At 45.0% G+C, this 18,069-nt stretch overlaps 1 protein-coding gene across 1 annotated transcript in view; it reads left to right on the top strand.

Annotated features, from left to right (window-relative positions):
- LOC140479529 (probable voltage-dependent R-type calcium channel subunit alpha-1E) overlaps window positions 1-18,069 on the top strand; it is a 1,102,593-nt gene that overhangs the window by 384,187 nt on the left and 700,337 nt on the right. Inside the window, exons 9-13 of the mRNA XM_072573344.1 lie at window positions 481-584; window positions 1,390-1,505; window positions 3,883-3,939; window positions 7,273-7,362; window positions 16,741-16,953. Of these exons, the coding sequence (XP_072429445.1) occupies window positions 481-584; window positions 1,390-1,505; window positions 3,883-3,939; window positions 7,273-7,362; window positions 16,741-16,953 (580 nt within the window). The remainder of the gene's footprint in view (window positions 1-480; window positions 585-1,389; window positions 1,506-3,882; window positions 3,940-7,272; window positions 7,363-16,740; window positions 16,954-18,069) is intronic.

The raw sequence follows: 18,069 nt of genomic DNA, 5'->3' as shown, positions 1-18,069 counted from the left end.
ACAATGGAGCAATTCAGCATAGTTAATCCACCGAACCTGCACACCTTTGGACTGTGGGAGGAAACTCACGCAGATACAGGAGAATGTGCAAACTCCACACTGTCACCCAAGGCTGGATTTGAATCAGGTTCCCTCATGCTATGAGGCAGCAGTGCTAACCACTGAGCCACAGTACCACCCAGTGAACCCGTTGGGTTTTTCCAACAATGGACAATGGTTTCATGACCACCATTAAACCTCTAATTCCAGATATTGATTGAATTTAGATTCCACAAGCTGCCTTGGCAGTCTTTGAACCCGAATCCCCAGAACATTACTGGGGTCTTTGGATTAATGGTCGAGTGATAATAGACCTCCATCACTTCACTCTTATTCCAACTGACCAGGACCCATTAAGACTCACTCTCATCCACCTGAGAGACCTGATGAGAGTCCATGGAGGTCAGCTGTAATCGGAAATTTCTTCTTGTATTCTTGCAGACAAACGACGCCTTAGGAGCGACCTGGAATTGGCTCTACTTCATCCCGCTCATTATCATAGGCTCCTTCTTTGTGTTGAACCTGGTGCTTGGAGTCCTGTCTGGGTAAGTGTGACAGAATTCCCCACTGGGGAGGGTCGCTCAGCTGGTTATCGCCTGAACTGAGCTACATTGGCACAGGGACACCCATCTTCAGTTGCAGATTAGGCCTGACCAGGCAGAAACCTTCTTAGTTCAGTTTCTGACACCAGTGGCGGTGCTTGGAGTTAGACTGAGCTCCAACACCGGTGATGGGCTGGGTGCTGGCAGGTGGGACTAGATTAGGTTGGGATATCTGGTCGGCATGGACGGGTTGGACCGAAGGGTCTGTTTCCATGCTGTACGTCTCTATGACTCAGTGACTCTATGTCCAAGAACAACACCTGTCCCAAACAAAACTGGTTATTATTTACAAAGGGAAATCTGGTCTCCAGAGTTGTGTCATTTGTGGGGCAGCGCAACGTGGTCCAGGAATATTTTACAGGAACAGCGTAAAGGGAGCTTTACTCTGTATCTAACCTCAGCTGTCGCTGCCCTGGAAGTGTTTGATGGGGGATAGTGTGGAGAGAGAGAGAAAGACCTTTGTATTTAACTTGAACAAAGTAATTGGCATTTAGTTTGTGAGATTTTCCAAATGAGTCATAGACACATTCTGAGCTGAAGAGCCCAGAAACTGAGCAGAAACGTGAAGCTGGGTTTAAATACAGGTAGTCAGTCTGTGTTCCCCATTCACGTGTTGTTCTGGAGGTTAGTCTCCGGATGCCTCATATATTTCCATCTGGTGCAGATGTCATGACGATAGCACTGGAAGGTGGGGGCTGGGGTCTTGTCTGAATGATTCCCCCTCCCTAACTGCCCTCTACTTCCCCAGTGAATTTGCCAAGGAGCGGGAGAGGGTGGAGAACAGGAGGTCGTTCCTGAAGCTGCGCAGGCAGCAGCAGATCGAGCGGGAATTGAACGGTTACCGAGCGTGGATCGACAAAGCCGGTGAGTGCTGAGGTTAGCTTGGGCTCCTTGAGCCTCCGTGACCTTCTCACAAACTGAGCTGTGTGCCCTTGGCAGATTCTGACAAGAGGCGGTTTCACTGCGGACCTGCATTACGGAACAAAAGAGCACAAGGTGCGGAGCCCTCGTTTTCCTTACGAGTTCATGAGATACTTTTCCCTGGCTTTGCTGAAGCTGATCTTTTATTTCTCCTGAGAAAAACCTGAAGGGCTCAGAGGCTTCCAGAGGGAATTGTTTGTTGCTGAACAGTGTCACTGAGGGTGGGAGGGATGAGGGACTTGCTTTTAATCCCAGGGAAGGCAAATATCTGGCATGATCAGATTCCACTGGTGAGGCACCAGTCTACACAACTCCCATCTCCAAGCCAATCACTAGTTCAAGTGAGCCAACTCAAACCCTAAAGATAAAACCATAATCCTCACGGTAATGACCCATAACATAGGAATCTAGCCCAAGTCATCACTTTAATGATCCAACAGAGTTCCTAACAAATTAAACCTAACTCTAATGACTAACTTGAATGCCTCAGTGCTGATCCTAATCCTGGTGATCTCCGCTCATAATGTCAGCCTTAACTTTTTAATGCTACTATCTGAACAGAAAGGATCAAACTCAATTTCTGAGATCTGATTCCCCCCCCCACACTCTCAACCCCTCATTGCCCCAAATTAAAATTAAAGCACATGGCAAATCGGGGGTAGTGTACTGACACGGATTGAGGACTGGTTAGAAGACAGGAAACAAAGAGTAGGAATAAATGGGTCTTTTTCCAAGGGTCAGCCCGTGACTAGTGGGTTATGTCAGGGATCAGTGCTTGGACCCCAGCTATTCAACAATATATGTCAATGATTTAGATGGGCAACAAAATGTAATATCTCCAGATTTACAGATGACGTAAAATTGGGATGGAAGGTGAGCTGTGAGGAGGATGCTGAGGCACTCCAGTGAGATCTGAACCAATTGAGTGAGTGGGCAAATGCATGGTGGATAAAGCATAATGTGGATCAATCCACTTAGGAGCAAAAACAGGAACGAGGTTTATTATCTGAATAGTGATAGGATGGGAAAGAGGGAGGCACGACAAGACCTGGGCGTTCTCATACACCAGTCGCTGAAAGTAAGTATACAGCTGCAGCAGGTAAGTGGTACGTTGGCCTTCATAATGAGAGGGTTCAAGTACAGGAACAGGGATGTCTTGCTGCAATTGAACAGGGCCTTGGTGAGACTCTACTGTGTGGAGGACTGTGTGCAGCGTGGTCTCCTCCAGGGAAGGATGTTCTGCCTATGGAGGAAGTGCAATGAAGGTTTACCAGACTGATTCCTGGGAGGGCAGCACTGTCGTATGAAGAGGGATCAGAAGTTAGGACTATATTCACTGGAATTTCGAAGAATGAAGAGCTACCTCTTGGAAAACAATAACATTCTCACAGATGAGACGGGGTAGATATAGGAATTCCCCAATGACTGAGGAATTCAGAACTAGGAGTCACAGACTAAAGATACGGGATAGGCCATTTAGGATTGAGATGAGGAGAAATGTCTTCACCCAGAGAGTGGTGAGCCTATGGAATTCACTGCCACATAAAGACATTGAATGTTTTCAAGCAGGAGTTAGATTGATCCCTTTAGTCCTAAGATCTCTAAGGGTATGAGGAGAAAGTGGGAGCAGGGTACTGAGTTGGATGAACAGGCATGATCATTTTCAATGACAGAGCAGGCTGAAAAAAGCTGAATGGCTTACACCTACTCCAAGTTTCTATGTCTCCATGTAAATTCATCAACCTTTCTAATCTTTTGGATGTAGGTTTGCTCGCTGAGCTGAAAGGTTCATTCCCAGACGTTTCGTTACCCTGCTAGGTAACATCTTCAGTGGGCCTCAGGCGAAGCAATGCTGCAAATTCCTGCTTTCTATTGATATGTTTGGGTTTCTTTGGGTTGGTGTTGAAACCCAAACATATCAATAGAAAGCAGGAAGTTTCAGCATTGCTTCACCTGAGGCCCACTGAAGATGTTACCCAGTAAGGTAACGAAATGTCTGGAAATGAACCTTTCAGCTCAGCGAGCAAACCTACATCCAAAACCTCAACCCGAGCTACAAATCTTCTCAAAACTCACTAAGACCTTTCTAATCACTTAACTCCCCAGCTCCCATGCCAATAATCTTCCAGTTGATACTGAGTCTCTAAAATCAATGCCAGTACCTCCACATCAAATCCAAAACCTTGACACGTGTGTCGATGTGAACTCAGGACAGGACCAGTCAGATTGTCAGTGGTTCTGAATGTGGGATGCTAGGACCTGTTGTGAAGTTTCAGACTAACTGCATCCATCTCTCTCTGTATCTTTCTCACCCCAACAGAGGAGGTGATGCTGTTGGAAGAAAATAAAAATGCTGGGGAAAAATCTGCACTGGATGGTAAGACACTTGTTCTTCTCTGCCTGCTGACACACCAGCCCTTCAACAGAGCCCTGTACACCCAAAGCAAAGGGGGGAATCCTGCTCAGATCGGGCTATCCAACCTCTACAGCCTCTGTTCTGATTACATTTCGCTCTGGATAATGTACCTCACCATCTTGAGCACCTGCAACCATCGTGAACCGAGCTGTAAAAAGTCAAAGCTTCTTATTCGCTGTGATGGAAGAATTTTGGGCTTTGTGTAGAGAAACCTGTTTTTGGATGGTTCAGTGGGACTTTGCTTTTATTCATTCATGGGAATGTAGGTGGCACTGGTCAGGCCAGCATTTATTGGCCATTCCTAATTACACAGAGGGTGATTAAGAATCAAACACATTGCTGTGGGTCTGGAGTCGCATGTAGGCCAGGCTGGGTAAGGACAGCAGATTTCCTGTCCGAAAGGACATGAGTGAAGCAGATGGGTTTTTATTAGAATCAGCAACGTTCTCATGGTCGTCATTCGACTTTTGAGCCCAGATTTTTATTGAATTCATGTGCTGTGGCAGGAGTTGAACCAGGTCCCCGGAATGTTACCTGCGTTCCTGGATTATTAGTGTAACGATAATACCACCGGGTAATAGAGGTATTCAGTTGCACCGATTGCTGTAACCAACCATTATGTTTTGGGATTGTGCCTTTAAGACTAAGGGAAGGGTCCACGTGATCTGTTCTGAAGTGTGAATGACAGCAAGCCTGGCTTGGTTAGATGGCTGGAGATTAAATGGTTTTACACCGAAGGCAGTGCAAGGTTTTTACATCTGGGGCTAGTGGCAGGAGCCCATGTGCTCATGGTAGATAGAATGAGAGTTTCCAAAGCCCAACAAATGTCTGAGAATGTTGGGTGTAAATAGGTGTACATTAAATTCCATTTACTTTATGGTAAAAGAGTTCTGGCATCTCCTTCTGGGATGGAGATGATGCAGGCTGGGCCAGCATTCAGTGCTTGTCCCTAGTTGCACTTCAGAAGGTGATGGTGAGCTGCATTCTTCAACTGCTGCAGTCCACATGCTATCGGTTGACCCACAATTCCCTTAGGGAGGGATTCCGGTCAGCATGGACAAGTTGGACTGAAGGGTCTGTTTCCGTGCTGTACATCGCTATGACTCTATGATTCTATGACAGTGAAGGGTTGGCAATATATTTGCAAGTCAGGATGGTGAGTGGATTGGAGGGGAACTTGGTGCTCCCATGTATCTAGCTGCTCTTGTCCTTCTGGATGGAAGTGGCCATGGGATTGAAAGATGCTGTCTCAGGATCGTTGGTGAATTTCCCAGAATAGGATGTATTCTTGTAGCCACTGTATTTATATGGTGAGTCCGGTTCAGTTTGAGGGGTTTTCAGCAATGGTAAGGCAATAGAATGTCAGCGATGATGATTAGATTGTCTCTGATTGGAGGTGGTCATTGCCTGGCATTTGTGTGGCACGAATATTACTTGTCAGCCCAAGCCTGGATATTATCCAGATCTTGTTGAATTTGAACATGAACAGCTTCAATTTCTGAGGAGTCTCGACTGGTGCTGAATGTTGTGCAATCATCAGCGAACATCCCCACCCCTGACCTTGTAATGAAGGGAAGGTCGTTTATGAAGCAGTTGAAGATGATTGGGCCTAGGACACTACCCTGAGGAACTCCTGCAGAGATATCCTGGACTGACCGCCAACAACCAGAACCATGTTTTGTTGGTGGTTTTAAGTATAAGTTGCCTCCAAGTTAGTGGTTAATCAATAATATGATGTTTAGTCTTTTGTTACTGTAAACAGTCGTAAAAGTCATCAAGTGAAATCTTGTTGTGACATTCTTTCAGCTATTATCTGGAAGTCTGAATTTCTTAACTTAAGAAGTCATCAGTTGCCATGGAGATTGTAATACTGTAACAGAGATTCTCAGCAGTGACTACAGTCTGCTCACTGCTAGCCAGGATCAGGAACTGTGCTCTATTCGCTCTAGTTTTAATGGCAGTAGGAAGAGGCAAAGAAAAGGTGAAAGAAATGACAAAATTAGCAACGGATAGAAAACCGAATGAGAAAAGGAGCAAGGTGTTGCCGGGAATGGAAGGTTTGAGTTATAAGGAGAGGCTGGGTCTTTCTTCACTGGAGCGTCGGAGAGAGAGGAGAGGGAAAGATAGAGGAGGGAGAGAGAGAGAGAGAGAGAGAGAGCGTGACAGAGGAGGGAGAAGGGAGAGAGGGCGACAGAGAGTGGGGGAAGAGAGAGAGAGAGAGAGAGGCAGACAGACAGAGGAGGGGAAGAGAGACAAAGGAGGGAGTGGAGATAGTTTTGGGTGGAATACAGAAGAAAATATTGGGAAAGATAGAATAGAGGGAGAGAGAGAGAGAGAGAGACGGACAGATTAAAGAGACAGTTGCTGAGATGAGGAAGTGTGGAAAAGCTTCGGATAGATAAGAAGGCAGTAATGGTAGATTAGATTCCCTACAGTGTGGAAAGAGGTCCTTCGGCCCAACTAGTCCACACTGACCCTCTGATGAGTAATCCACCCAGACCCATTTCCCTCTGACTAATGCACCTAACACTACGGGCAATTTAGCATGGCCAATTCAGCTGACCTGCACATCTTTGGACTGTGGGAGGAAAGCGGAGCACCCGGAGGAAACCCACGCAGAGAATGTGCAAACACCATACAGTCACCCAAGGCTGGAATCAAACCTGGGTCCCTGGCACTGTGAGGCAGCAGTGCTAACCACTGAGTCACCATGTTGCCCCAGTTTGAGGAAGAATCGGTGAACAGTACAAGACAAAATGGGTGGAGGTGCAAAGAGACAGACAGGACGAAAGTGAGAGAGAAAGAAGTTAAATTCATTCCACCTGTGATGTGTGAGAAATGACAGTGTGTGACAAATCATGATGTTCAGTGACTGGGATTGAATGTTCAGCCAGGATATGTAATGAGTGCTGGAGAAAGAGACGGACAGGGTACACATTATACACTTCACTAACCTGCTCAATGCACTAGGATTTCCTTCACCACTTATATTGGGGAGCACTGTCATCACTTGGAGTCAAACCATTCATCAAGATCACCATCACCTCCTCAGGGCTATCATGTGAAAGGGGAGAAAGTAGGTGGCAGGTTCCACTCTGAGTGCCCCGTTCAGTTTGGTGTGATGCTATAGTAACAGCTGATCCACATTCACTCCCATTGCAACCCCGGGCACGCTCCCTCACTGTTCATCACGTATTGATGTAGCACACAGCTTCACCCAATAACTTCACCAGGATTTCCAAAGGGAGGAGGAGGAGGGGCTCCATGTCAGATCAACTAACCCTTTGTTTTCAGTCCTTAGAAGAGCAACGATCAAGAAGGGACGAATGGAGATGATCCATACAGAATCGAGTGATGACCACTACACTGAAATCTCTTCTGTCGGTAGGTATTGGACTATGTCTCACCTACACACTGCCTCTTAGCAGCATCATCTAAAAACGTCAATGAGCTGTGTGGAGGATGCAGTTAAGTAGGCAAAGGTATGTTCACCTGCATAGCGAGAGGATTAGAGGACAGGAGCAGGGATGTCTTGCTGCACTTGGGCACGGCTTTGATGAGACCACACATGGAGGACTGTGTGCAGTTTTGTCCTTATCTGAGGAACATGGGAGGGCAATAATAACTTACCAGATTGATTCCTGAGATGGCAGGACTGATATATGAAGAGGAAGGATGTTGTGAAACTTGGAAGGGTTCAGGAAATATTTACAAGGCTGTTGCCAGGGTTGGAGGATTTGAGCTTTAGGGAAAGGTTGAATAGGCTGGGGCTGTTTTCCCTGGAGCGTCGGAGGCTGAAGAGTGATCTTATAGATATTTATAAAATCATGAGGGGTAAATAGACAAAGCCTCTTCCCTGGGGTAGGGGAGTCCAGAACTAGAGGGCATAGGTTTAGGGTGAGAGGGGAAAGATAGAAAAGACCTAAGGGACATTTTTTTCACGCAGAGGGTGGTACGTGTATGGAATGAGCTGCCAGAGGATGTGGTGGAGGCTGGTACAATTGCAACATTTAAGAGGCATTTGGATGGGTATATGAATAGGAAGGGTTTGGAGGGATATGGGTCAGGTGCTGGCAGGTGGGACTAGATTGGGTTGGGAAATCTGGTCGGCATGGACGGGTTGGACCAAAGGGTCTGTTTCCATGATGTACATCTCTATGACTCCAAAACCTTCAATCCAGACCTTGACCAAACTCTGTTGACTCTCTCTGAACTCATACTCCATTCCATTCACTCACTAACCCTGTACTCACTGACCTACAATGACTCCCATTCTGGAAATGCCTTCATATTTTAGATTCTCATTCCGATGTCCAATCCTACCTTTGTAAACTCCTCCATTCCTAGAACCCTCTGAGATCTCTGCTTTCCACTAAACCTGATCTTTCAGTCATCTCCCAATTCCTCAGTGGCAAGCTAAATCATTATTATCATTATTAGCCAGAGGAAATTATTATCCAGGTATCATTATTAGTCCATCCAGCTTTCATTGTTAGTCCAGGTATCATTTTTAGCCTGGTTTTATGAAAAATTCAAATATCATTATTTTTCAGTGATAATTAATTGTCCCAATTTCATTATTCAATCAGTATCAAATTAAACCAGGAGTTTTTGTTATCTGGGTAAAATGATTGTCCAGGTATTATTATTATTGGTCAAGGTATCATTATTATCCTGGGATTGTAATTTTCCAGCTATCATTATTAGTCCAGGCATCATTACTATCCCACGATCACTATTATCCAGCTAACATTACTATCAACCTGTCAATATTAACCAGATATCATTGATATCCAGTTATCATTGTTATCCAGCGATCAATATTGTACAGCTATCATAATATCCAGCTGTCGTTATCTAGATGCCATTATTATTCAGCTATCATTAGTATCCATCTTTCATAAATACCAACTATAATTATTATTCAGATATCATTAATATCCAGATTTCATTATTATCCAGCTATCATTTACATCCAGCATGCATTGTTAACCAGCTATCATCAATATCCAGCTATCTTTATTATTGAGATATCGTTAATGTCCAGTTTTCATTGTTAACCTTCTTCCATGAATATCCCACTTGTATTGTTATCCAGTTATTAATATTATCCAGCGATCGCTAATATCCAGCTATGATTAATACCTAGCTATCATTATTATCCATCTTTCTTTAATATCCAGCTTGCATTGTTATTCAGCTATCGCTATTATCCAGCTGTCATCAATATCCAGATATTATTGCTATCCAGCTCTCATTGTTATCCAGCTAGCATGATTAACCAGCTAGCATTATTATACGGATATCATTAACAACCAGCTCTCATTGTTATCCAGCTATCATTATTATCCAGCTTTCATTAATATTTAGCTCTCGTTGTTATCCAGTAGTCATTACTATCCAGCTCTCATTAATATCCCACTATTCTTGTTAGCCACCTTCCATGAATATCCCACTTGCATTGTTATCCAGCTATTAATATTATCCAAATATCAATAATATTTAGCTATCATTACTATCCAGCTCTCGTGATTAACCAGATAGCATTGGTATTATTAATAACCAGCTTTTGTTGTTATCCAGTTACCAATACTGTCCAGCTCTCATTAATATCCAGCTATAATTATCCAGATGACCTCCCACTTCAAGGACCGCAATCTCCCCTCCCACATGGTCAACAATGCCCTCCAGCACATCTCCTCCACTTCCCATAACCCCCCTCTTGAACCCCATCTCTCCCATCACAACAAGGACAGAACACTCCTGGTCCTCACATTCCACCCCACCAACCTCCAGATACAACGCATCATCCCCTGCCATTTCCACCACCTATAATCAGACCGTACCATCAGATATATATTTCCCTCCAAACTCCTTTCAGCATTCCACAGAGACCATTCCCTCCGCGACTTCATCATTGGATCCACACCCACCCACCAATCCACCCTCCATTCCCGGCACCTTACTTTACCATCACAAGAGGTGTAAAATCTGCGCCATCACCTCGCCCCTCACCTTACCTCACCCCACCTCACCTCCATCTAAGGCCCCAAAGGATCCTTCCACATTCAGCAGAGATTACCCTGCACCTCCAAACACCTCACAATTGGGGAGACAGGACGCCAACTTGCGGAACACTTCAGAGAACACCTCTGGGACACACGCATTAAACAACCCCACTGCCCTGTGGCCGATTTCATCAACTCCCCTTCCCACTCTGCCAAGGACAGGCAAGTCCTGGGCCTCCTCCACCGCCAAACCCTAGCCATTCGACAGCTACAGAAAGAACACCTCATCTTCCACTTCAGGACCCTGCATCCACAAGGAATCAATGTTGATTTCACCAGTTTCCTTATCTCGTCTTCCCCCACCTTATCCCAGATCCAATCCTCTAATTCGACACCGCCCTCTTGAACTGTCCCACCTATTCATCTTCCGACCCACCTATCCACTCGACCCTCTGCTCTGACCTATCACCCCCACTTGCATCTACCTATTGCCTTCCCCCATCCCCATCCCATCCCCCTCCCATTTATCTCTCGGCCCCTTTGGGCCACCCCTCATTCCTGATGAAGAGCTTATGCTCAAAACGTTGACTCTCCTGCTCCTCGGATGCTGCCTGACCGGCTGTGCTTTTCCAGCATCACACTTATTCACCCCAACCAATAAAAGGCAAACATGTCACACACCTTCATTACCACCCTATCGATTTGTGTGGCCACTTTCAGGAACTAGGAATCATTATCGGTTCACTTTCATTATTGAGGAGAAAGTGAGGACTGCAGATGCTGGAGATCAGAGCTGAAAATGTGTTGCTGGAAAAGCGCAGCAGGTCCGGCAGCCCTTCCTGAAGAAGGGCTGATGCCCGAAACGTCGATTCTCCTGCTCCTTAGATGCTGCCTGACCTGCTGCGCTTTTCCAGCAACACATTTTCAGCACCTTCATTATTAGTCCATTTTCACCTGATCTATCTCTGACTCCACTCTTCCCTTCCTTGACATCTCTGTTTCCATTTCTTGGGATTAGCTGGTCACTAATATCCACTGTAAACCCACCGGGTCCTACAGCTACCTGGACTATATATCCTCTCACCATGTCTCCTGTAAAGACTCCATTCCATTCTCCCAATTCTTCTGATCCATCGCAAATGTTCCAATGAGGCCATCTTCGACAAGGGAGCCCCTGAACTGGCCACCTTCTTCCTGAACTGAGGATTCCCCAGCAGTGTTGTCGACCTGGCCCTCAACAGGGTCCGACTCATCTCTCGTACTTCACCCTCATCACCTCTCCATCCTCCTGCAACAGTGAGAGGGTTCCTCTTGTCCTCACCTACCATCCCACTACCATCCACATCCAGAAGATCATCGGCTGCTCTTTCTGCCACCTCCAGCGAGATGCCACCACCAGACAGATATTCCCCTCCCCTGCCTTGTCTGCCTTCCGCAGCGACCATTCCCTCTGGGACATCCTCTGTTCTTTTACTTCCAACCCCCCCCTCCAAAGCCCCATGTTGCCTTCCCCTGCAAATGCCGAAGGATTAACACCTGCCCATTTAGCTCCTCCCTCCTCAGTATCTGAGTGCCCAAACATACCTTCCAGATGAAGCAGCATTTCTACTTGCACTTCTCACAATCTAGTCGACTGCATTCTACGTTCTGCCTGCAAAAACGAGCCTGAGCTTCCAGTTGCGTGCCCCTTTAACAGGCCACCCTGTTCCCTTGCCACCCCCTCTGTCTCAGGCTTGCTGCAGTGTGCTCCAGTGAAGCTCAGCACTAGCTGGAAGAACAACTTCTCATTTTCTGCTTGGGGACCCTGCAGCCCTCCGGACTCAATATCGAGTTCAATAATTTTAGGGCCTGAACTTCTCCATGAACCAGTCCCCAACCAGACACACCTGGCCTTGTTATCACACAGTCGGACATACACACTGCCTATTATTAGCCACTAACAGTCTCCATTAACAGCTATTCACCCTCCCAACTAGATCATTAGTGATTCCTTCATCTGTCTAACTTCTCTCTCTTTGGGTTCCATCCCTCCCTAATGTTTACTCCTTTCGCCCTATCCTATCCTCTGCATAGGAATCAATATTTTCCTCGCTACTATCAATTCTGAGGAAGGGTCACCAGACCCAAAACATTAACTTTGACTTCTCTTCACAGATGCTGCCAGACCTGCTGAGCTTTTCCAGTGACCTCTGTTTTTGTTTGTGATTATTAGCCCAGGATTCCTTATTCAACCAGGTGTCATTATTAATTCAGGTATCATTTATAAAAGGGGAAGGGCCTGGTGGCTTGGTGGTTAGCACTGCTGCCTCACAGCACCAGGGTCCCAGTTCGATTCCAGCCTCAGGGACTGTCTGTGTGGAGTTTGCACATTCTCCCCATGTCTGCGTGGGTTTCCTCCGGGTGCTCCGGTTTCCTCCCACAGTCCAAAGATGTGCAGATCAGGTGAATTGGCCATGCCAAATTGCCTGTCGTGTAAGGTACATTCGTCAAAGGGAAATTCGTCTGGATGGGTTACTCTTCAGAGGGTTGGGTTGGGCCGAAGGGCCTGTTTCCACACTGTGAAGAATCATTATGAGTCCAGGCATAATTATTATCCCTTTGTCATTATTAGTCGAGGGATTATTATTTGTCTCAGTATCTTTATTATCTGGTCACACTATTTTGAGTTCCACAACTATTCTACAGTTCTGAGGAGGGGGTCACTCGACCTGAAACATTAACTCTGGTTTTTCTCCACAGATGCTGCTGAGCTTTTCCAGCAATTTCCATTTTTGTTTCTGATGTACAGCTTTCTTAATTCTTTCCATTTTTATCTTTCTTATCCAGGTATCTTTATTGTCTGGGTACTACATCATCACCATCATCATCATCATCATCACTATCATGTCTGGGTACTACATCATCACCATCATGTCTGGGTACATCATCATCACCATCATGTCTGGGTACTACATCATCATCATCATCATCATCATCATCATCACTATCATACCTGGGTACTACATCATCACCATCATGTCTGGGTACTACATCATCATCATCATCATCATCATCATCATCACCATCATGTCTGGGTACTACATCATCACCATCATGTCTGGGTACTACATCATCATCATCATCATCATCATCATCATCACTATCATACCTGGGTACTACATCATCACCATCATGTCTGGGTACTACATCATCACCATCATGTCTGGGTACTACATCATCATCATCATCATCATCATCATCACTATCATACCTGGGTACTACATCATCACCATCATGTCTGGGTACATCATCATCACCATCATGTCTGGGTACATCATCATCACCATCATGTCTGGGTACTACATCATCATCATCATCATCATCATCATCATCACTATCATACCTGGGTACTACATCATCACCATCATGTCTGGGTACATCATCATCACCATCATGTCTGGGTACTACATCATCACCATCATGTCTGGGTACTACATCATCACCATCATGTCTGGGTACTACATCATCATCATCATCATCATCATCATCATCACTATCATACCTGGGTACTACATCATCACCATCATGTCTGGGTACTACATCATCACCATCATGTCTGGGTACTACATCATCATCATCATCATCATCATCATCACTATCATACCTGGGTACTACATCATCACCATCATGTCTGGGTACATCATCATCACCATCATGTCTGGGTACATCATCATCACCATCATGTCTGGGTACTACATCATCACCATCATCATCATCATCATCATCACCATCATGTCTGGGTACTACATCATCACCATCATGTCTGGGTACTACATCATCACCATCATGTCTGGGTACATCATCATCACCATCATGTCTGGGTACTACATCATCACCATCATCATCATCATCATCACTATCATGTCTGGGTACTACATCATCATCATCGTCATCATCATCACCATCATGTCTGGGTACATCATCATCACCATCATGTCTGGGTACTACATCATCATCATCATCACTATCATACCTGGGTACATCATCATCACCATCATGTCTGGGTACTACATCATCATCATCATCATCATCATCATCACTATCATGTCTGGGTACATCATCATCACCATCATGTCTGGGTACTACATCATCACCATCATGTCTGGGTACATCATCATCACCATCATGTCTGGGTACTACATCATCATCATCATCACTATCATACCTGGGTACATCATCATCACCATCATGTCTGGGTACTACATCATCACCATCATGTCTGGGTACTACATCATCACCATCATGTCTGGGTACATCATCATCACCATCATGTCTGGGTACTACATCATCATCATCATCACTATCATACCTGGGTACATCATCATCACCATCATGTCTGGGTACTACATCATCATCATCATCACTATCATACCTGGGTACATCATCATCACCATCATGTCTGGGTACTACATCATCACCATCATCATCATCATCATCACTATCATGTCTGGGTACTACATCATCATCATCATCATCATCATCACTATCATGTCTGGGTACATCATCATCACCATCATGTCTGGGTACTACATCATCACCATCATGTCTGGGTACTACATCATCACCATCATGTCTGGGTACTACATCATCATCATCACCATCATGTCTGGGTACTACATCATCACCATCATGTCTGGGTACATCATCATCATCACTATCATGTCTGGGTACATCATCATCACCATCATGTCTGGGTACTACATCATCACCATCATGTCTGGGTACTACATCATCACCATCATGTCTGGGTACTACATCATCATCATCACTATCATGTCTGGGTACTACATCATCATCATCACTATCATGTCTGGGTACATCATCATCACTATCATGTCTGGGTACTACATCATCATCATCATCACTATCATACCTGGGTACATCATCATCACCATCATGTCTGGGTACTACATCATCACCATCATGTCTGGGTACATCATCATCACCATCATGTCTGGGTACTACATCATCACCATCATGTCTGGGTACTACATCATCATCATCACCATCATGTCTGGGTACTACATCATCATCATCACTATCATGTCTGGGTACATCATCATCACTATCATGTCTGGGTACTACATCATCATCATCATCACTATCATACCTGGGTACATCATCATCACCATCATGTCTGGGTACTACATCATCACCATCATGTCTGGGTACTACATCATCATCATCATCATCATCATCATCATCACTATCATACCTGGGTACATCATCATCCCTATCATGTCTGGGTACTACATCATCATCATCGTCATCATCATCACTATCATGTCTGGGTACTACATCATCATCATCACTATCATGTCTGGGTACTACATCATCATCATCGTCATCATCATCACCATCATGTCTGGGTACTACATCATCATCATCACTATCATGTCTGGGTACATCATCATCACCATCATGTCTGGGTTACATCATCATCACTATCATGTCTGGGTACTACATCATCATCATCACTATCATGTCTGGGTACATCATCATCACCATCATGTCTGGGTTACATCATCATCACCATCATGTCTGGGTTACATCATCATCACTATCATGTCTGGGTACTACATCATCATCATCACTATCATGTCTGGGTACTACATCATCATCATCGTCATCATCATCACCATCATGTCTGGGTACATCATCATCACCATCATGTCTGGGTACATCATCATCACTATCATGTCTGGGTACTACATCATCATCATCACTATCATGTCTGGGTACTACATCATCATCATCGTCATCATCATCACCATCATGTCTGGGTACTACATCATCATCATCACTATCATGTCTGGGTACATCATCATCACTATCATGTCTGGGTACATCATCATCACTATCATGTCTGGGTACTACATCATCATCATCACTATCATGTCTGGGTACTACATCATCATCATCACTATCATGTCTGGGTACATCATCATCACCATCATGTCTGGGTACTACATCATCACCATCATGTCTGGGTACTACATCATCATCATCGTCATCATCATCACCATCATGCCTGGGTTACATCATCAGCTAACATCATCATCCAGCTTTCATTATTAGTACAGATATTGTTATTATCTGACTATCATTATTATCTAGATTTCATTGTCAGTCCAGATGTCAGTCTTCTTCGGCTATCATTATTAATCAGGTGTTAAATTATTGTCCTCTTTCTTGGTGAGTCCACTTGTCACGTTATTCCAGTGATCATAGCGATGCTGATATCATTATCAGCCAGGCATTGTCACTGCCCATGATTCATTATTACACCAGGTAACATGATCATGCAGCTGGATAGTAATGCTTATTAGATCAGGAATCATTATTAGTTCCTGTATCATTATTATCTAGGTATCATCCTTCCAGGTACCATTATTATCCTGGTATCTGTATTATCCCAATCCTTTTTCTGATCAAGAACATCGGAGTGCTGTCAGGATGTTGGACCACCCTGGAAATGACAGTCAGTTCCAGTGATGCCTTATCATTTAATCATAAGGTTGCAGACTGAAGGTGACCATTCAGCCAGCCACTGTGTATGCTGGCCCCTTGCAAGAGTTTCTCACCCAATTCCAGCCCTGTGCTGTTTCCACAGAGTTTATCGTAGCTTATAGACCGTTTCCTTTGAGTTTGCTTTTTGCAATGGGTGTGGTCTGTTCGCTTGGACCTAAGTTGACTGATTTGTCACCCTTTCCAGGTTCACCTTTAGCAAGGGCCAGCATCAAGAGCACCAAGCTGCTGGAGGGCTCATCCTATTTCCGCCGGAAAGAGCGCATGCTGCGCATCTCCATCCGTCACATGGTCAAGTCCCACGCCTTCTACTGGATTGTCCTGAGCCTAGTGGCCCTCAACACAGTGTGCGTCGCTATTGTCCACTATGACCAGCCTTTATGGCTCACCAACTTCCTCTGTGAGTACCAAGTGTCTGTTTCAGAGTGTCCCTGGGGGAGAGGGCCAGGCCACCCCAACACTGACCATGAGGGCAAGCCTTCCTATCCTTGTGGTTGTTAGCTGCCTACTTCAGACTGAAATACCAACATTGGATTTCCAACCAAAGGCTAGATACATTGATATTCCATTCCTAATCCATTCATTCCAATTTTGGAAGTTGTAATTGACCGCCAGCTCTTTGTATTTTGGATGTCAGGATTCCCACTACTCTTTGTATGATACACATTATGATGCCATGACTAGCCATTTCTTTCCCAATCCTGTCCCCACACCCCAGAACAGGGAGTCAACACAGATGATTACTCTGTGTGGACAGACTTTCTCCAACGTTTCCTCTCTGCTTCTCTCAGTGTTGAAACCTGACCACAAGATCACTCATTGCCTTTGACGCGATGCAGTCTCAGCCCCAGTCAGCTCCCTTGTGGCTGTGTAGTGAGAGGTTTCCATTTTCACCTCATCTTCACCAGCTGGGAACATCCGAAAGCGCTTCACAGCCAACCAAAGAGTTTCAAGCTCATCGTCCCAAAGTTATGGAACAGCTGGCAGGAAGTAATGGGCAGGGTATTGTCAACAGAAGAAAGTAATGTGGGCATTTGGTAAAACCTCTCACTAAAGCCAAAACCAGATTCGGAAAGTTGCTGAACGTCCAGAGACAGAGTTGGGATGGTGTATATTGGTCAAGACTGCGATTAGTGATCCCTGATGGGGCCATGGCTGCTCCCTGTATTTCTCAACACCCCAAATGCTGGCATGGAGAGCCATCAAAATGTTTCCAACTTGCACAGATGGATGGCATTGGTAGCAGTATAGACTACAAACAGATATTGGTAGATGGGGGAGATCTCCAAGTGCAGAAAGGCTGGAAAGAATAGGGTCAGCTGAGGTTGGGCAGATGTTTGGGGAGATTGCCTCAGTATGTATTTTATCAGAAGCTTATGAGCAGCTCCAATAAACAGTTAAACAGAAGGCTAATAAATGCAGGCTTTTTTTTCATAAGAACCGTAAAGAAGATCTATTTTGACTGTACAAGACTCTGGCTGAATCACATCCTGGAAACAACTCTGGACACCACCAC

Source organism: Chiloscyllium punctatum, chromosome 7 (genome assembly GCF_047496795.1).
Source record: "Chiloscyllium punctatum isolate Juve2018m chromosome 7, sChiPun1.3, whole genome shotgun sequence".
Lineage (NCBI taxonomy): Eukaryota > Metazoa > Chordata > Chondrichthyes > Orectolobiformes > Hemiscylliidae > Chiloscyllium > Chiloscyllium punctatum.
The sequence above is the reverse complement of the archived record's forward strand: the minus strand, read 5'-3'. Positions and strand labels throughout refer to the sequence as shown.